The 22,192-nt window shown below is 43.7% G+C and overlaps 1 protein-coding gene across 3 annotated transcripts in view; it reads right to left on the reverse strand.

Moving 5' to 3' along the window:
• Nucleotides 1-560: 560 nt before the first annotated feature.
• LOC311223199 (interferon-induced protein 44-like) overlaps nt 561-22,192 on the reverse strand; it is a 45,756-nt gene continuing 24,124 nt past the window's right edge. For 2 of the 3 annotated variants that reach the window (XM_084307959.1, XM_084307960.1), the window contains exons 6-8: nt 14,176-14,347; nt 7,579-7,676; nt 562-971 (exon numbers count right to left, since the gene is read on the reverse strand). In XM_084307959.1, coding sequence (XP_084164085.1) covers nt 735-971; nt 7,579-7,676; nt 14,176-14,347 — 507 coding nt within the window. In that variant the 3' untranslated portion in view covers nt 562-734. Of the gene's footprint in view, nt 972-7,578; nt 7,677-14,175; nt 14,348-22,192 lie in introns of all 3 variants that reach the window. The other variant, XM_084307961.1, reaches the window with a different exon arrangement.

Consider the following 22,192-nt stretch of genomic DNA (forward strand, 5'->3'; position numbering starts at 1 on the left):
TGAGATGTTTGTATATATTTGAACAGAACAAAGGTTATGGAGAGGGCTTCAGCGTTCTTATTTTGTTTCAGGTAGGTGCTCTTTGGATTAAATCCGGGGTAGGATTCGCTTATATAAGAAAGGTTGAGATCCAAGACAGCTCTACAGTTTTTAAAAAGCCTTTAATAAGTGGCTTACATTATTTAGAAAAATCTTTTAAAAGTCCAACATGTTTCGGCCTACATGGCCTTCTGGTACCAAAGCACCTCAAAGGCGCTAAAAACAAAATTACAAACATCTCAAAACAAACTGGTCAGACTACTGCTTGACCTTACTCCTAGAACCCACCTCACCCCTGCCCACTTTGACAACCTAGGATGGCTTAGAGTAGACGACAGAGTACAGCAACTTGCAATGGGCCTGGTCTACAAGATACACTACACGACCAAGGTACCCATGTACATGACAAAATACTTCCCAAAGGTCAGTGAATACCACGATCACAACACCAGAGGGAGCTCCACAAATCATGTTAAACCCAGATTCGGCTCAAACAAGGGACTAAACACGTTTCGCAATTATGCCACATCAATGTGGAACGCCCTACCCAAAGCTGTAAAGGAATGTGAATCACTACCCACTTTCAAAAACACTCTCAAAAAACACCTAAGGGAGACTGCAACTCGAAACTGGCCCCTGTAAATGTCCGAACACAACCCCCTCCAATGTACAGTAAATTACCAAGTATGGTCTTGTCAAAAATCCAATGTACAGTTTGTTATGGCGTTTGTATATATTATTCGTGTTATGGGCTTCTCCGGCTCGGGTTCAACCTGGTTGTCAAAGAAGTTGTCTGCGTAGTTCAGCATCTGCTCCAAGGCACTGAGAAGCAGGATGTCCATGTCCGGGTTCAACTCCAGCTCCTGGCTGTAGTTCTTCACCGGCAGGATGCAGGACAAGGGGATGCCCAGAGAAACACTCAGCTCCTGGGCCTGAAAGACAACGGCAATGTTAATTTTGTCAACGAAATTGATGACGAAAGATCTTCGTCAACAAAGCTTTTTCCCGCGACGACAACGAGATGTGACGTCACGTTATTGAAGACCATGTGACGCTAACGTCACTAAATTATTAATTAAATATCGTTGACCACAACTGAGGACACAAAAATTTAGTTTACAAAAACCATGACGAATTCTCTCTTAACCCATTCTCCGCCATTGACGGATTAAGACGTCATTCCTCGCCATGCTTAATCTGCCAATGACGGATTACGCCGTCATCGAGATCAATATTTCAACCATTTTCGTCATGGTATTCACATTTCACCCACGGAGTCATGACTGGTGCTATAGATCTCCACTCAACTCTCCAGCGCTTCAATACCGCCACCTGGTGGCCGATCGGCGAGTTGCCAAACCGGAAGTGGGGCCAGAAGTGCTTGGTGTCACCCCTATTCCGTCCGCCACTCGCTATCGCTCGCGGGACTCCATCTGGACACACTGGATAATCGATCCGTTGCCATAACTCGATAAACAACATTATTTGGACATAATAGCCATACAACATCCCATAATAGCGATCTTTTTGCTCCAGTATCATCCCCCATCGCTACGAGGAAGCTGCGGTGAGTTTCAGCGTTTTTGATTATTATTATCCATACAAACTGCTATGATCAATATATCACCCATACTACATGATTCATTTAACGTCGGTCATTGCATTATAAACCCCCCCCCCCTCCGGTCAACCGCGCATGATGAGTCATAACGTCTGGGACCTTGTACAGTTGAAATTTTTAATCTGGCGTCAATCGGTATCAAATTGCATTTGATGATGTAATATATGCATTTATGGCTATAACTCACATTCTATGAAATACTGCAGAAAACGATGAAAACATATTTATACTCTAGACTGCATTTTTTTATGAATATGTGAATGAAAAAGTAAAACTTTCCTACATCCTGAACGATAGCTAATCGATGTTGAATGGGCCATTGTAATGTCAATTTAGCAATACAATTTAAAAAGTTATAGCCCTGCAAAGTAGGTGAACATCTCCATAGACAAATAGAGCTGGCAGAGGATGGTATAAGAAGGGTACAATGCCTGGCGAAGAATGGGTTAATTTATGTTGACTAAAACAAGATGAGACAAAATAATTATAACTTTTAGAATAAGTCACGTTATTATTTCAGCATTTCCCATTTCAGTTTCCGGGTTACGCTCAGCAGTAGGAATGTCCGATATTATCGGCCTACCGATATTATCAGGCGATATCGGCATTAAAATGTGATATCGGAAAATAGCGGTATCGGTTTTCAATTTTTTTCTTTTTTTTTTATATTTATATAACCTTTATTTACCCAGGCAAGCAAGTAAGAACAAATTCTGATTTTATTTATTGTCAAAAGTATGCATAATGTTGTGTTAATTCCACAACAAGAGATATGTAATGTTAATTACCTGAAATTATTCCATTTTGGGGGGGGGGGGACCCTGCATATATCGGTATCGGTTGATATCGGTATCGGAAATTAAGAGTTGGACAATATCGGTATAGGTCAAAAAGCCAATATCGAGCATCCCTACTCAGCAGCGTTTATGGCTAAAAGCCAAGCTACATAACATACGTGAGGCTAAAAACCGCATCCCCAGGTCTCTCATGACTACAGCTTATACCAATAACCATGAACGGAATCTGCTACTCTCTCAACACTCCTGCGGCAGCCGAACAGTTCTACCAAAAGAACATAGCATTTAAGACGACAGAGGCTGAGAGGATGGCTAGGCTGCCAGAAGAGCTAATAGCTAATAGCCTGGGAGTCGGGACCTATATCCCAGACACAGACTTGCTCTCTTTCATCTGTGTACACCCACTACTATCAACATTACACATGGATACAACAAGGACAAGACCACGTTCACTTAAAAGGGTAATGTTGGTATGAAAAGAAAAGACACAGACGAGTACTAACACTGAGATTGACCCTGCTATAAGTTATGAATCCCTTTAGCGCTTGAAGTGCACTAAAACATCGTAATGACTTTTTATTTTTCATATAATGTTGGGTACATGCTCAGTAGAGTTAGAACGCTCCCAGTCTTAGGGGCTGTGATATTTTGTAACCACACTTTATGCACATAGAAGTGCGGTGGCAGGTTCGCTAAGCTAATGTTATTAGCCGAATGCTCTGATGGGGGCCGCCATTATAAGTTTAAAGTGACGTCAGCGATCTACGGTACGACTCGAGGGACAAAAGGGAATGTGTGTGTGAAATTTGTACAGTAGGTCCCAGTGAGAATTGCAATCAGTGTGTACTGTGTATTTACACTATCCTAATGTTCCTTTGTTGGTTAAAAAAAAATAAGCAATTTAAATCAGAATATGTTCCATTCCAAGTCTGACTATTTCTGAATCTATTGACCATTTCAAGGAATGTTTGGTTACTATTGGGCTTCTAGCCTTCTACTGAACTTATTGTGAATCAGCTGATAGGGTTTTGGTTAGACTATACTTAATAAATAGAATTGCATTATTTACAATATAAAAATATAAAATGCCTTTTTTTCATTAGTGAAAACTAGACAAAAATCATCAGTTTTCTGCGACTAAATCTAGACAAAAACAAAAAAGACAAAATCGAGACTAACACTGACTAAGACTAAAATGCTCAGACATTTAGTTGACTAAAACTGACTAAACGAAAAATAAATACAGATGATTAAATATGATGAAAATAAAAAAGGAGCACTTGACACATGACTAAGACTAAAACTAAAATGAAAATAGCTGCCAAAATTAACACTGGACAACGGGCGCCTTTACTAACTCCTCCATTCTACATTTAATATACACTTTAAACACTCACTTTAAACACTTTTGAAACACTACACCATATTTTATCTACTTGGCAATAAAGACCTTTCTGATTCTGACACAACACCCTCATGCACACGCTCACTTTAAACATTCACTCACTTTAGACACTTTTTAAAACACTACACCATATTTTATCTATTTATTCTAGGGCTGACCTTCGAAGCTTTTTTTGGCAATCGAAGCTTCGGGGCAGAGCTTCGATTTTAATTTGAAGCTTTGAGAAAAAAAAAAATGTATTATAATATTATTATTATTATTATTTTTTATCTTATGTTGTGGGACTTGTACAGCACTTTGGTAAACTTTGTTGTTTTTAAATGTGCTCTATAAATAAAGTGGATTGGATTAATTAATTAAGTAGCCCCTTTCGTGACTGTGACGCAGCCAACAAGGTTTCACTCGGCTGCGCTGCCTGGGTGCAGTGGGGCTGCTCTCAAAGCCAACGACATGACATTACATAATTATGTTGCAACCTTTGTCTATCAAGCAAACAATTATATAAATATTTATATGTAGTTGATAGAGACAAAGGCAGAATTCGACTTAATTAAGCACGTTTTATTAAGACATATTTTTATATGGGTCGGGACACTTTAAAAAAGCAGCACAATGAACACAAATCTGTCCGACATAGTCTTAAATAACAAACGGCATTGCTTCGCTTCTTCGTCGACATGTCTGCTGCACATGTCCTTGTTGTTTTCAACACAGATAATCTCCACATGCTTGTTGTAGAGAGGTGGAGTCGAGGCGCCGCTTACTTTCGTTTCATTGGAATGGAGGCGGGAAGGCGCCGCTTACTTTCGTTTCATTGGAATGGAGGCGGGAAGGCGCCGCTTACTTTAGTTTCATTGGAATGGAGGCGGGAAGGCGCCGCTTACTTTAGTTTCGTTGGAATGGAGGCGGGAAGGCGCCGCTTACTTTCGTTTCATTGGAATGGAGGCGCAAGATTTGAGAAAATAATATTTTTTTTTTAGCTCGTGCCATCGAACGAAGCTTTGAAGTATTTAAGACAGCCCTAATTTATTCCTAAAATATTTGCACTACCTATTCTACCTAATTTTTGCATTTAGTTTCTTTGCATTTTGTACATTTTAGTTTTGTATATTGTATATTTTGTATTTTATTTTACCAGGAAGGTCAATTAAGAACAATTTCTTATTTTCAATGATGGCCTGGCAAGAGGACAAAAGGTCCCCTCGAAGGGTAACCGGGAAAGGGGACAAATAAAATAAATAGAAAAGAGACAGATGGTACATAGTACATACATCACAGAAGTAAGGGAAATAATTAAACACATCAAACAACCACATACAATTACAAGTAGGGATGTCCGATATTATCGGCCGACCGATATTATCGGCCGATATCGGCAGTAAAATGTGATATCGGAAAATATCGGTATCGATAAAAAAAATAAAAATAAATAACAATTTTTTTTTTTTTTTTTTACATTTATTTAACCTTTATTTACCCAGGCAAGCAAGTAAGAACCAATTCTTATTTTATTTATTGTCAAAAGTATGCATGTTGGTTTAATTCAACAACAAGAGATATGTAATGTTAATTTAAACTTTTTTAATGATCATATTTTGCACAGATAATGCTTACATTTAGAAAGCCTTTTGAATGCATCCAGTGAAATTATTAGTTACCTGAAATTATTCAGTTTTTTTGGGGGGAAACCCTGCATATATCGGTATCGGTTGATATCGGTATCGGTATCGGTATCGGAAATTAAGAGTTGGACAATATCGGAATATCGGTATCGGTAAAAAAGCCAATATCGAGCATCCCTAATTACAAGGTATGTAATACATGAAATTACAGTTTAAAAACAACTGGGTGACAGTTGCAAGTGTGTGTAAGCAACTCTGCAATAGAGTCCTTAAAAGTAGTGAGGGGGATCAATGTATATTTATAAGACCAATGTATAGTGTTTGGTCTTTACTCTTTTTGACTGTATGAAGCACAATCTTAGGAGGCTCATACAGAACCAAGCATTTCACTATAATGAAACCAAACCCTGGCAGCACATCCAGGGCGGGTCTTCACGGAATGCGCGTCGTCTCTTTCAGTCCGAGTCAGAGCAGAGAGTTGACAGCGCATCTACAGTAGCCTCGCTCCCAGTTTTATCTCCGTGAGATAAATCTAGCTAGTAGCCTAGTTTCGCCAGCAGGCAGCCAGCAGAAAAATATGGCATGTTCAAAGATGGCCAGTAAAAGAAAAGTCGACTGCAATTCAAAGGTGAATGGACTGAAAAATATGCGTTCATCCTGAGTCCCAGCACCAAACCAATGTGACTAATATGCCAAGAAACGGTAGCTCTTGTGAAGAGTGGCAATTTGAAACGCCACTATGAAACAAAACACAGTTATTTTGATGCAACCTTTCCTCAAAATTCAGTGCCAAGAACCGCAAAAATAAATGGAATGAAATCATCATATCAAGCTGCAAGCAGAATTATTGTTAAATCTATGTCACAACGAGAAAAAGCAACCAAGTCCTCACTCAGTGGCATGGGTGTTGGCTAAACACAAGAAGCATTCTCTCTCTCTGATGCATACATAATAAAATAATGTATGACTGAAGTGATGGAGACCATGTTTGAAGGAAACAAAAGCAAATCCCCCTCAGATCGCACAGCAACCAGAATAACTGAAATACTGGGTGGTGATTTGATTAAACAGCTTTGTGATAGAATAAAAAAAATGCACAGTGCATTTCCATAGCTGCATGTGTGAGTCCACTGACACCACTGAGAAGCCTATGTTCTGAAGAACCGTTCATGTTCTGAAATGTTATTGCTAAAGATTGAGAAGATTGGATCAGTTGTACTTTTTTTTTGAATACTTGAAACCCTTTTTTTGTGGAATATTTGATGCGGCCCAGCCTCACCCAGACTCTACCTCCAGCGGCCCCCAGGTAAATTGAGTTTGAGACCCCTGTAGTAGAGTGTTAGCGAAAGGACCCAGTGGTTTTCAGAGGGATGATTATGTCTAGCGACTTTCAAGTTCAAGTTGTTTCATTTGTCACATATATGTACATTACAGTGAAACGCTTGGTTCTGTATGAGCCTCCTGAGAATGTGCTTCATACAGTAAAAGAATAAAAAGAATAAAGACCAAACTCTATACAAAATATACAATATACAAAACTAAAGTACAAAATGCAAAAGTGCTCAAATTAGGTAGAGATGTAGTGCAAATCTCTTAGTAATAAATAGATTAAATGTGTGTGTGTGTGTGTGTGTGTGTGTGTGTGTGTGTGTGTGTGTGTGTGTGTGTGTGTGTGTGTGTGTGTGTGTGTGTGTGTGTGTGTGTGTGTGTGTGTGTGTGCATATATCCCTCCTCCCTCATCATGTAACCACTCCCCCTTGGTAGCTTTAAATACCAGTGTGTTCCATGGCAACCTGCTTGGTTGAGTAAGGGTTAACCCTTTCACTGCCACACGACAGAAGGTTAACCCTTTACTATCACACAACCAACGGAGGGTTAACCCGGCTGTCGTGTGGCAGTGAAAGGGTTAACCTTCTGTGTATTGTCGCAGTGAAAGGGTTAACCGTCTTGGTAGTGTGGCAGTGAACGGGTTAAAGGCCCAACCCTCAACCCTCAACCCAGACATAAACAAAACTCCCCAATATGATTCTTCAAATTTAAATGAAATCATTGTCGTCATCACTTTGCGTGTGTTTATTCTGTGGGAGAGATTACCTTGCTCTTGATGTATTGGCTGTTGTAGATTTTCTTTATGTCCTCTGCCACTAGGGGGCACTTGTCAACGTTGGTCATCAGGACAAGCTGGGGAATGCCTGGGAAATATCAAGAAAGAAAGAAAAATGACAATACAACAAAACAGAATAGCAAAATGGAAGACAACACAGTGGGACGAACAGAACAGTGCAGAGCAATGCAGAACAGAACAGAGAACATAACAGAACAATGCAGAACAGAGAACAGAACAGAACAATGCTGAGCAATGCAGAACAGAACAGAGAACAGAACAATACAGAACAGAACAGAGCAATGCAGAACAGAGCAGAACAATGCAGAACAGAACAGAGAACAGAACAATACAGAACAGAACAGAGCAATGCAGAACAGAACAATGCAGAACAGAACAGAGAACAGAACAATACAGAACAGAACAGAGCAATGCAGAACAGAACAGAGCAGAACAATGCAGAACAGAACAGAGAACATAACTGTGAGGTTCGCCTGTTCCCTGGACCTTTAATTCCCTGTCTCCTCACCTCTCCAGCCCCCACCCTCGCGTTCGTTTACTCTCCTCTGCTCTTCAGCAGCCCACACCCTTGGACTACCTTTCACAGCTGTGTTAAGTTATGATTAGCGCCCCAGAGGGCTTTAAATACCTGGACTTCCCCTCCAGTCCTCGTCGGGTCGTTCCGTATCCGTATCTTATCTGTATCTGTATGCTGGTTCTTCTCCGGCGTGAGACGAGGTGCCAGCCATCGCCACCTGTCGCCGTTTGCCTGGAGTGGGACACAGCCGGTGCGCTCTCTAATTCTCTACGGGAGGTTTTCCAGTGTCCCACTCCAGACGTCTAGCCGGCGCGCTACTACTCCAGACGCGCATCGCTTCCTAATCCTCTACGGGAGGATGCGTCTCTCCGAGCCGGCGTCTCTCCGAGCCGGCGCGCTCTCCGAGCCGGCGCGCTCTTCAAGCCGACGCGCCCCACTCCAGACCCCGAGCCGGCGCGCTCTCCAAGCCGGCGCACATCGCTCCCTATCCTACGGGGGGATGCGCGCTCTTCAAGCCGACGCACCCCACTCCAGACCCCGAGCCGGCGCGCTCTCCAAGCCGGCGCACATCGCTTCCTATCCTACGGGGGGATGCGCGCTCTTCAAGCCGACGCGCCCCACTCCAGACCCCGAGCCGGCGCGCTCTCCAAGCCGGCGCACATTGCTCCCTATCCTACGGGGGGATGCGCGCTCTTCAAGTCCGACGCGCCCCACTCCAGACGTCTAGCCGGCGCGCTACTACTCCAGACGCGCATCGCTTCCTAATCCTCTACGGGAGGATGCGTCTCTCCGAGCCGGCGCGCTCTTCAAGCCGACGCGCCCCACTCCAGACGCGCATCGCTTCCTAATCCTCTACGGGAGGATGCGTCTCTTCGCTTCCAAGGAGGATCTCCTTGCCAGGCCTCCGTCGTCTGAACCCTGCCATCCCTGTAAGCAGCTCTGGCCCTCGCCCTGTCCAAGGCCTTAACCCTGTTTTTTCTGTCCCTGTCTCCAGCCCGCCTCCGCGGGCCTCTGTCCCTGTTCCCCTCTCCAGTGCCCCTGTTCCTGCCCTGTCCTTTGCCCTGGCCCTGTCCTTTAGCCTTAGCCCCTTAGCCTGCTCGCCTCTTAAAGGCACAGTGCCAATTTTCCCTAATTCTTGTTCCAGTATTTTGTGTTCTCCCTTAAAGGGACAGTGCCGCTTTTTGTTTGTATTCAATAAATGCCCTGTTCTTGGCTTACTCTCATACCGGTCTTGTGTTGTGCGATTGGGGTCGGTTATAAACCATAACAATAACAATGCATAACAGAACATAACAGAGCAATGCAGAACAGAGCAGAGAACATAACAATGCATAACAGAACATAACAGAGCAATGCAGAACAGAGCAGAACAGAACAATACAGAACAGAACAGAACAATGCATTACAGAACAATGCAGAACAGAAAAGAGAACAGAACAGAACGGAACAATGCAGAACAGAATGTAGAGCAATGCAGAACAGAACAATGCATAACATAACAGAACAATGCAGAACAGAACAGAACAATGCAGAACAGAACAATGCAGAACAGAACAGCACAATGCAGAACAGTATTAATAGTTAACTCTGATCTAATTATATTTAATTATATTTTAGTCATTTTAATTTAATATAGGTATTTGCTGTCCCATAAACATGTATTTGAAGTATTTTGCTAACATTGCTCAGACTTTGAAGATCATGTATTCCAGCATCCTCTATATACCTCTGTTTCAGTCCTGTTCTCATTCTAGCAGCCTCTCTACCTCTGTTTCAGTCCTGTTCTCATTCTAGCAGCCTCTATAACTATGTTAGTCCTGTTCTCATTCTAGCAGCCTCTATACCTCTGTTTCAGTCCTGTTCTCATTCTAGCAGCCTCTATAACTATGTTAGTCCTGTTCTCATTCTAGCAGCCTCTATAACTATGTTAGTCCTGTTCTCATTCTAGCAGCCTCTATAACTATGTTAGTCCTGTTCTCATTCTAGCAGCCTCTATAACTATGTTAGTCCTGTTCTCATTCTAGCAGCCTCTATAACTCTGTTTCAGTCCTGTTCTCATTCTAGCAGCCTCTATACCTCTCTGTTTCAGTCCTGTTCTCATTCTAGCAGCCTCTATAACTGTTTCAGTCCTGTTCTCATTCTAGCAGCCATTCTAGCAGCCTCTATACCTCTCTGTTTCAGTCCTGTTCTCATTCTAGCAGCCTCTATACCGCTCTGTTTCAGTCCTGTTCTCATTCTAGCAGCCTCTATAACTGTTTCAGTCCTGTTCTCATTCTAGCAGCCATTCTAGCAGCCTCTATACCTCTCTGTTTCAGTCCTGTTCTCATTCTAGTAGCCTCTATAACTATGTTAGTCCTGTTCTCATTCTAGCAGCCTCTATACCTCTGTTTCAGTCCTGTTCTCATTCTAGCAGCCTCTATAACTATGTTAGTCCTGTTCTCATTCTAGCAGCCTCTATAACTATGTTAGTCCTGTTCTCATTCTAGCAGCCTCTATAACTATGTTAGTCCTGTTCTCATTCTAGCAGCCTCTATAACTATGTTAGTCCTGTTCTCATTCTAGCAGCCTCTATAACTCTGTTTCAGTCCTGTTCTCATTCTAGCAGCCTCTATACCTCTCTGTTTCAGTCCTGTTCTCATTCTAGCAGCCTCTATAACTGTTTCAGTCCTGTTCTCATTCTAGCAGCCATTCTAGCAGCCTCTATACCTCTCTGTTTCAGTCCTGTTCTCATTCTAGCAGCCTCTATACCTCTCTGTTTCAGTCCTGTTCTCATTCTAGCAGCCTCTATAACTGTTTCAGTCCTGTTCTCATTCTAGCAACCTCTATACCTCTGTTTCAGTCCTGTTCTCATTCTAGCAGCCTCTATACCTCTGTTTCAGTCCTGTTCTCATTCTAGCAGCCTCTATGCCTCCGTTTCAGTCCTGTTCTCATTCTAGCAGCCTCTATACCTCTCCGTATAGAAGCTCCTTCTGAGTCTCTCTGTACTGCCCATGAGACTCCGGTATCGCTTGCCTGACCGCAGCAGTTAAAAGAGGCAGTTGTTTGGATGACTAGTCTTTGATTATTCTCTTAGCCTTGGCCCTGCAACGCTTGTTGTAAATGTCTGTGTGGAGGGAGCAGGGGGAGAGAGAAAAAACAGCAGCTTGTAGGCAGCGCTAGGGCTGCCGCGGTAGTGATTTTTTCCTTACCACACAAATTTGCGAAGCTATTCAAACTGCCGTGGTAACCGCAAAAAAAAAAGGGTACAATGTGAGGCTCACTCGAGGTAGACGGTGGACGGGTCTGTTGAGGAGCTGAGGCGCACGCCTCTCTCCCATTCCCGTCGACCAAGAGTGAATACCTGTAGTCCCCAGGGCTCTGTCCCGACCGGTGTCCGGATCCCCCCCGAAAGGATGGGTGGGCCGGGGAAGACCGGGCGAGCCCGACTTAACGAGAACCATAAAACCTGAGCGTGGGGTGGCTAACGTCGGGACCTGGCTGATGCTGGCTAACTAACGTGGCTAACGTTCTGAGAGCTAACGTCGGGACCTGGCTGATGCTGGCTAACTAACGTGGCTAACGTTCTGAGAGCTAACGTCGGGACCTGGCTGATGCTGGCTAACTAACGTGGCTAACGTTCTGAGAGCTAACGTCGGGACCTGGCTGATGCTGGCTAACTAACGTGGCTAACGTTCTGAGCGCTAACGTCGGAACCTGGCTGATGCTGGCTAACTAACGTGGCTAACGTTCTGAGAGCTAACGTCGGGACCTGGCTGATGCTGGCTAACTAACGTGGCTAACGTTCTGAGAGCTAACGTCGGGACCTGGCTGATGCTGGCTACTAACGTGGCTATCGTTCCATGATTTGTTTACTTGGTAACACAGGCTGCTAAGGAATTTAGGTTTAAGGTTGAAGAAAGTGCACTTTTAGGTTTAGGTTTTTAAATAAAATAAAAAAATAGCTGTGATGCGGTATTCAGCTTAACACTATGATCGCCGGGAACGAGTTTTCACGTCATTCCGAGCCATGCTCATTCTGCCGAAGACGCCGTAACTCGTCTTTGATGTCAATATTTCAAAAATCTGTCATCGAAATCATATTTCCTTTCCGGAGCCCTCAGACACACTGCTGATCTCCTCTCAACTCTCTAGCGGTTCAAGAGCGCCATCTGGTGGCCGATCGGCAGATCGCCAACCGGATATTAACCTTTGAACCGGTAGTACTCATCCAAATGTGGTCCGGCCACTCGCTATAGCTCCCGCGACTCCATCTTGAAACACTGGATAATAGATCGCTCGCCCTAACTCAATAAACAACGTTATTTGGACGTATATACTATTATACAACCTGGAAATGGATCGGGCATTTCTACATCCCATAATAGAAAAAAATCTGTTCCACGCTCATCTGCCAGCGGCGCGAGGAAGCCACGGTAAGATTCAGCGTTATTTTCTAACGTATTCTATACTAACTGATCTGATGAACATATGACCCACTCTGGATGAATCATCTAACGCTGCCCACGGAATTATAAACGATCCCCCGCCCATCCAGTCATCATCAGATGATGCGTAGAAACGTCTAGAACCACGTCCAGTTGAAACTTTTTATCTCGCACAGATTCCTACCAAACTGTATTTGATCATCAATATAATGCATTTAGGGCTATAAATCACGTTCTGAAGAAAGCTGCAGAAAACGATAAAAACATACTTATACTTTAGACCATATTTTAGTATGAATATGTGAATGAAAAAGTTTAACGTTGCTACACCCTGAACAATACATATAGGACATTGAATGGGCCATAATAATGGCAATGTAGCAATAGAATTTAAAAAGTTATAGCCCTGCAAAGAAGGGGAACTTCTCCATAGACAAATAGAGCTGGCGAGGGATGGTAAATTATGAATTTAACCCATGGCGATTAAAGTGTTAACTCTGCGGTGGGCGTGATGTAACAGTGATACCGCTGTAATGCGGTAACCGCGGCAGCTCTAGGCAGCGCTACAAGTGGAGGAGAGCAGAGCAGAGGTACCTGACCCAGACTGGTAGCAAGCAAGCAGGCAGGCAGACTTCGCAGTTTACCACGCCCCTTTATAGTAGTATAATAATAATAAAGGCAAGTGAGAAAAAGCTAAATTTGGGAATTTTCTTAGTCTAACTATCAATTGTTGCATGAATAGAACAAAAGACTGACCACATCATATAATAATAATAATAATAATAATAATAATAATAATAATAATAATAATAATAATAATAATAATAATAATAATAATAATAATAATAATAATAATAATAATAATAATAATAATAATAAGCTACATGTTTTATGTCTAATTTAAATATAAATATATATATATATGCATTGTGACTGGACTTGGGATTTGGATCGGCTGCTCCATTACCAGCAAGGTCTCCCCTACGGGAACATGGCATCACAACATTCTGTCTGAACGCACACACTTATACTGTCTTGCTAGGTTCAGTGTGGACAGCACTTATACTGTCTTGGTAGGTTCAGTGTGGACAACACCTATACTGTCTTGCTAGGTTCAGTGTGGACAACACTTATACTGTCTTGCTAGGTTCAGTGTGGACAACACTTATACTGTCTTGCTAGGTTCAGTGTGGACAACATTTATACTGTCTTTCTAGGTTCAGTGTGGACAACACCTATACTGTCTTGCTAGGTTCAGTGTGGACAACACTTATACTGTCTTGCTAGGTTCAGTGTGGACAACACCTATACTGTCTTGCTAGGTTCAGTGTGGATTACCCAAAGCCGGCCAATTGGGGGGGAAAAGAGAATCCATATTGTGGTATAATGCTGTGAGTTCTGTGTGAAAAGGGCTCTAAAATTGTCCCCAAACGCCTCGTAACCCCCACCCTTGGTGGCCAGTGGAAACACTCCTCACAGCCAAGCTCCTTTAACCTACATGTACTTTGCATGTGTTTCACTATTAAAATATTGATCATGAAGAGCCGTCTACGACCATAATTGATGAGTGCGGTTCCACCAAAAGTCCCTTTAAGTTTAAGTGAGAATTGTCTGTATCCTCTCACCCATCTGGTTGGTCTTCTTGCGAATGGCAGCTAACTTCTCCAGTGTGCTGGAGGACAGGAAGGAGGCACTGCAGGTGTCAATCACATATACCACACAGTGAACCTGCTCCTTCAGGCTCGCATGCTTCCTGTAGCCACGACCATCAGCCTGCAGGGGCTGGGAGGGGACAAACTGAAAAACAAACACAGCATGGTGAGGTTGAAGGCCGTTATAATGCACTGGTCTCTCTCTCTCTCTCTCTCTCTCTCTCTCTCTCTCTCTCTCTCTCTGTTTACAAATCTATGGAATGACCTTAGAAACCATGTTGGCCAACATAAACCTTAAAGGTCCCCTATCTTATAAATTGCCTTTTCCAGGGGTTTGTATTGTTTTCTAGCAATGTGGGGTTGTACCAACACTGACTAGGTGTGACACTCTCATTCAGGCGCATTCCTCCAGTTCAGCTGTGACAAGATCCTCCTCCCCCAGTGAACTACATTCAGAATTGCCTCGCTTGTCTACGTAGAGATGCTGATTTGCATATATCAGCTCCTTCTGTGGTTGTAGCCACCGCCCACAATCAACATTGACCAAAACGGAGCGAGTGAATATAATGCGGAAGTGGTTTCCTTGTCAGACACTTGCACTTCCCCAAAAGAGAGAGAGAGAGAGAGAGAGACTCATATGGGGGGGATCTCTCCTCTGTCTCTCCCCCTGCATTTGACACATCTCTCTCTCTCTCCCGCTCCCTCTCTCTCTCTCTCTCTCTCTCTCTCTCTCTCTCTCCCCCAAAGTTATCTGCGAGTATGGGCGGAGCACAGCCAAAAACAGCTTGGAATCTTGAAGTGCAGAAAGTGGTGCTCTACAGTACTTGATTAGAAATACAAAACAATGATTTTTTTTAAAATACCTTACAGATGTGTTCCATAGACTCACAGGAATTGTGTAAAATTGCCCAAATAGTGAAAGAAATAGCAAAATAGTTCCCCTTTAAACAATGCTACTATTAGGGGTCGGAATCACCAGAGGCCTCACGATACGATATTATCACGATACTTAAGTCACAATACGATAGTATTGCGATTCAAAATATATTGCGACATGCTGAGTATTGCGATATTAATATTGCGATATATTATTTATTACCTTTTTTTAAACTGCAAAGTAAAACTTTGTCAACATGTTTTATCTAATAAAATAAAGTTTTCAGTCTGTTCATCTCACTTCAATAATTTGTATTGCAGCAAATGGGATTTTCTCAAGCAGACAGATGTCAACACTGTAATCTGTGTTGCATGTACCTGACAAACTGAACTGTTTGTATTACATATTCCAACTTAACTGAATGCACACGTGTGCGTGTGTGTGGGGGGGGGGCTACTGTACTATTACAGGTATTGAAATGAACAATGCAACTTCCTTATACAAAAAATACAAATAAAAAATAATAATAATAATTTGCATAATAAAATATCGATACTTGGCGTCCTTGTATCGATACAGTATCGCCACGCAAAGTATCGCGATACTATACTGTATCGATATTTTCCCCCACCATTAGCTACTATGTACATGTTTTGTAAATGTGATAGGTAGGTAGGACACTGGATCATTCCAGATACATGATACAGTGTTCCAGGGATTCAGTTTTCCTCTTGGGACACTTTATTTATTCAGTACTAATGATATATCATAATCTATTTAATCCGAGTTGTCGAAGCAGTTTTCTTCAGTGTTGGCCTATGGCAATGGTTCCCAAACCTTTTCAATCAGGCCCCACTTGGGTAGTTGGACGTATAAGCCCCACCTACCCTGGTCCCCACCTAGATGTAGGCTAGAATGAATTTTAGGCTACAAACATGCCATTTCCCCTACTACTAAAAAGACAAGATTAACATAATACAAAAAAATGTATCCACTTTTTCTCCTCCTTTTTCTGTGTTTTTCTCCCATCCCAATTTCCTCTCATGCCAATTCTCCCTGTCCTGTCCTGATCGTTGCTCGCATGTGCCCCCCACTGGCCGGTCGTAGAGAGGGTTGATAGATACTATCGCATGTCCCCTCCGATACATGCAGAGTCAGCCAGCCACTTCTTTTCACCTGCCAGCGCGGACTCTCATTGGCGAGGTGTAACGTGTGGGAGGCTCACACTACCCTCGCCATCTCCTGTCCTTGCTGTGCAGGCGCCCTGACCAAATCAAATCAAATCAAATCAAATCAAATTTATTTATAGGGCCCGACAACACACGTTAATGTCCCCATGGGCCGTACAGGTCTTCTTTAAACAGGTCAAGAAGACAACATAACAATAAGTCAAGAACAGAACAAGAACACCATAGGGTCCAAACATTTTTTAGATGAATGCAAATAAATGAAAGAATGCAAGCACTCCCAGACATACCCCACGCGAAGGTAAGGAAAAACTCACTAAAACCTAACAATAGGGAAAAAAGCTCCACAGGCAGTGTGGAGGAGAGAAACCTTAGAAGGGCCGTTCAAGGGGGGATCTCCCTTCTTAGATGTTGGTGATAGTAGTGTTGCAGACGGACAGTTGGTAAGCATGCACTCATGTGTGTGGTGAAACAATTTGAAAAATTAAAGATAGAGCTAATAGCGATAGCAACTGAACATTTTGAAAGATTAAAGATAGAGTTGATAGCGGATCTATTTGAGGCACAGGGGCGGCGCAGAGAGGGTCACGTCCTCCCCGTCTTAGTCACGGGACATTGAACACTCCGGTCGTTGCTCAGGGACAGCCGGAGACAGGGAGATAGGGGGTGGCGCAGAGAGGGTCGCGAACTCCCCGACATCATCGCGGGACATCCGGCACTCCGGTCACCACTACGAGACCTCCGGAGACAGGGGGGCACGCAGAGGGGGTCGCAATCTCCCGGCCTTCGTCACGGGACGTCCAACACTCCGGACAACACTCCAGGACAGCAAGTCATAGGAAGACAGGGAGACGGGACAGGCGTTAGACAGCTCATGAGATTGTAGTAGGCGGACATAGCAATAGATACAAGTGGTAGGCATATATGTGAATGGAGTAGATATATGAAGTAAGCGTATTATGTGAATAGAATAGAAGTACTTAACCCAGCAATGAAACCGCGTTGACTGTTAATCTGTTAACAGTCTGTTAATCAGTTGACAGGACCACGGACAGACGGCGGAGAATAACTGATCCAAGGCCTCGGAGGTGCATGTAGAGCAGTCACTACAAGCTTGGCCAAGACCCCGAGGCATCCATCACCTTGGTCAGCGCCAGGAGACGGGTACTCAGAGAGAAGGGGGAGGGGGGGGGGGGGGGAGAGGGGGGGGGGGAAGAGTTAGAGAGTTCCCATGTTTGTGGTGCTGCAAAGGAGCAGACATGTAGTACCCTGTAGTGCCATGTAGTACCCCGTAGTGCCATGTAGTACCCTATAGTACCCCATAGTGCCATGTAGTACCCCGTAGTATCCTGTAGTACCCTGTAGTGCCATGTAGTACCCTGTGGTGCCTTGTGGTACCATGTAGTACCCCGTAGTGCCATGTAGTTCCATGTAGTGCCATGTAGAGCTATGTAAGCCATGTAGTACCCTGTAATGCCATGCAGTACCATGTAGTACTCTGTGGTACCATGTAGTACCCTGTACCCTAACTAAACTACCCTATAGTAAACTACCCAGTGGTACCATGTAGTACCCTGTACCATAACTAAACTACACAGATTAATCTAAAGGTCAGGACCAGGTGAGATCAAGGTAGGTTGAAGGAGAGAGAGAAAAGATGAGTCTTAAGCAGGGATTTAAAAGCTTCGACAGAGCAGGCGCCCCTGATGACGGCAGGTAATTTGTTCCACAGGTAGGGAGCGCGGTAGACAAAGGCTCTGTGGCCGGCGGATTTCTTTTTAACCCTAGGGGTCGATAGAAGCCCCGCATTTTGTGAGCGCAGAGCACGAGCGGGCGAGTATCGGGAGATGAGATCGGATAGATAGAGCGGTGCAAGCCCATTTAACATTTTGTAGGTGAGGAGTAGCACTTTAAAGTCAGAGCGGGCTTGGATAGGAAGCCAATGTAGGGCGGACAAAACTGGTGTGATGTGATCAAATTTTCTAGTTCTAGTTAGTATCCGTGCAGCCGCATTTTGCACGAGTTGAAGATTTTTGATGCTTGAATTAGGTAGGCCTGAAAAAAGTGCATTACAGTAGTCCAGACGTGATGAGACAAAAGCATGAATCAGGGTTTCAGCATCAGCCAGAGTTAAAATGGGGCGTATTTTTGCGATATTACGAAGATGGAAGAATGCAATTTTGGTGACATTTTTTATATGTGCATTAAATGAGAGGGAGGAATCAAAAATGACTCAGAGGTTTTTTATGGTGGAGCTCTGGGATACATGACAGGTATCAAAGTTGAGGGAGATGTCCTGAAACAGGCCTCTGTGGTTTGGGGGGCCAACAATTAACATCTCAGTTTTATCTGCATTAAGGAGTAGAAAGTTTTGCGACATCCATTTTTTGACGGCAAGCAAGCAGGCCTCAAGGTTTTGTAGTTGGGAGGAATCATTTGGCTTAATAGGTATATATAATTGGGTGTCATCAGCGTAAAAATGAAAGTTTATGCCAAATTTGCGTATGATATCGCCGAGGGGTAGCATGTAAATCGAAAATAGCAAAGGGCCCAGGACAGAGCCTTGTGGGACACCACATTGCACTGGGAGGGTCTCAGATGTTAAATCATTATAGACCACGCAGTGTGTTCTATCAGTTAAATAGGATTTAAACCAAGCTAGTGCGAGACCCCGAATGCCAACATGGTTCTCAAGCCGACCTAGAAGAATCGAGTGATCGATAGTGTCAAAGGCTGCACTGAGATCAAGCAATAAGAGCACAGAGGTGAGGTTTGAGTCAAGAGACCAACCTGTAGGAGTCGCTGTTTACAATGACCAGATTACCACCCACCGACTCCTCCCGCTGACTCTGCCAATCGAGCCAGGCCGGAGGCACCGCTGACAGCCGGATTCGATACCAGTGTCTCTCGCGTTGGTGACGAGCGCAATGTCCGCTGCGCCACCCAGCCGCCCACACAAAGACACAATTATAAGTTTTATATTTTATTTGAAAATGAACAAAAGCTTGGCAACTTATCCTGTGCCACTGTGAAATAATTAGGCCTAATTAAAAGTGTAGTTGTAGGCCTACAGTAGGATAGGGTATTTATTTTCATTCAAATAATAATAATTTGCCACCTTTTGTGGCAAAACTAATTTAGGCTTCTGAATGTGATCTGTATAAAGAATAACACATGACAGTCAGTACATTTTTGTTGACATTGGCATTTATCAGTTTTGGTAGGCTAAATTCATATTATAAATTTTCCGCGCCCCACCACGGGGCTGCGCTGCACACTTTGGCTACACACTGGTCTATGGTGATGTAATGATGCATGCTGTGGCCTCAGCCCTTAAATCCCTGGGTCCTCATTTATCAATAATGCGTAGAAAGTGTTATATTTTCGTTCCAACGCACGGAATTTAGAATGTCTCTACGCACAGAAAAATCTGGATTTATCAACCGTGCATGCACAGGTTGTACGCTCACTCCATGTTGATAAATACCAATTGTTCTTACCATCTATGCTCGTGCACGATTGTAAGCATTTGCATACAGACCACCCCTAATTAACCATATGGTAATGAAACACCCCCATGAGAAGGTTGGTTGGCCCTCTCTGACAGAGGCGCAACAAACACAATTTTGTACGTTTTTAAGGTCCTTATTGATAAGCTACCTCCTTATACTACATCATTATTGGAATGGAACCAACCTATGGAACCCGTTCTAGTGACTGGCTGGTCCTTAAAGGGGAGATGAAGCATAGCGATAAACACATAGTCATAGCATCAAATTAGTATTTAGATAAACCACAGAAAAAAATCACGTTATAAAAATAAGGCGTTTCTAAGAAAAAACTATTTGTAATGTCCATTTATGTAGCATTTATGAACATGTGCGCCGCCATTTTGTTGCTGACGTCACGGTGTTGGTTTGGTGTATACACTGCTGGTTAGCTGCATAGTAAACATGGACTGTCGGGTCAGTCAAATGTTGCCTATCAAACAACGGGACCGCGTGGTTCTTTTTGTATTGCTCCTGGCTGTTCAAACTAATTTTACCGTGTGAAAGAGAGAGGAAAGTTGGTTAATTTCCACAAACTACCAGTGAAAAAAACAGTGTTGTTGGCACGTTGGCTCAGGCTGGCTGCACTCAGGCGGCACGATCAGCCTGTTGGACAGGGAATGAAGATCTTCAGCAAACACTTCATTGCCTCGGATTATGTTGTTGGGGGTGGGAGGTTTGTCCAGAAGACCACTAATCAGCTGAAGCCTGATGCGGTTCCCTCGGTCTTCGACAGACAGACCGGCGCAGGCAGTTCAGCGTCGGGAGCATTTAGCCTGCTGGCTACCTAGCTCCAGTTCAACCAGCCGAGCGTCGGGACCATTTAGCCTGCTGGCTACCTAGCTCCAGTTCAACCAGCCGAGCGTCGGGACCATTTAGCCTGCTGGCTACCTAGCTCCAGAGGGAGCTCCACAAATCATGTTAAACCCAGATTCGGCTCAAATAAGGGACTAAACACGTTTAGCAATTATGCCACATCAATGTGGAATGCCCTACCCAAAGCTGTAAAGGAATGTGGATCACTACCCACTTTCAAAACCTCTCTCAAGGGACACCTACGGGAGACTGCAATTCAACACTGGCCCCTGTAAATATCCTAACCCAACCCCCTCCAATGTACAGTCATTTACCTAGTATGGTTTTGTCAATAGTCCAATGTACAATTTTGTTTGATTGTACAGTGTCTCCCCCCCCCCCCCCCTCAATGTACAGTTTTGCTTGTTTATACAGTGTGCCCCCCCCCCCCCCCCCAACCACCTCCAATGTAGATTACCCAGTATGGTTGTCAATATCCCAGTGTACCCAACCCCCCCCCACCCAACCTCCTCCAATGTACAGTTTCTACGTCAAATGTATATACTCCCTTTTCTTGACTCCTTCTGTATCACAAACAGTACTGTATTTGCAAATCTGGTATGTCATAAATGTATAGATGTAGCAGTACTGACTATCTGTATGTCATGTATGTCATATATGTCCTGATGAATTGAAAATGGGGGACCCTGATGTAAACAAGACGAAAGTCTTTCTCTGGTCTGCATCCCCTTAACAATTGTGTGTATTGAGCTGTACTGTATTGTACCCATTCTGCAATCTGTTAATAAAGTTTTCAATCAATCAATCAATCAATCTCCAGTTCAACCAGCCGAGCGTCGGGACCATTTAGCCTGCTGGCTACCTAGCTCCAGTTCAACCAGCCGAGCGTCGGGACCATTTAGCCTGCTGGCTACCTAGCGCCAGGTACCAGCGTTAGCTCCCGGAGCGATGGCTAGCTAGTTAGCACCAGCCGGGTACCTGCTGGTACCTGGGGATCACCACCATTGATTGTGTAGTAGGGGGTACTTTAGGTTGGCTTGAAATGCTTTGGGGGTACAGTACTCAAAAAAGGTTGGGAACCACTGCCCTAGAGGATGAACCCTATTGATTTTGGTTACCCCATGACCTTTATTCTAGTGCCGCCATCAAGCCAAACCTTCAATTTTAGAATTGGTGTATCTTGAATACCTTTTGTTCTAATCTTTTACAATTAGCTGTGGACCTTCATTACCCCTATACGATGAACTCTTATCGATTTTGGTGACCCCATCAGGCCAAACTTTCAATTGGTTTATCTTGTGATCGTTAGTCATACAGTCATGGAACTGGTATCCAGAGATGTGTCTCCTTACATCTCATAAGGACCTAGTATGAAGTCCACCGTACTGGACCATGTCCTCCTACTCCCCATGTTCACTTGATGGTCACCCGATGGTCACCTAATGGTCACCTGATGTTCACAAGATGGTCACCTGATGGTCACCTGATGTTCACCTGATGGTCACCAGATGTTCACCTGATGTTCACCTGATGTTCTCACCAAACCTGCTATGTGGAATCTG

This window comes from Notolepis coatsorum (assembly GCF_963971535.1).
Source record: "Notolepis coatsorum genome assembly, chromosome: 2".
Taxonomy (NCBI): Eukaryota; Metazoa; Chordata; class Actinopteri; order Aulopiformes; family Paralepididae; genus Notolepis; species Notolepis coatsorum.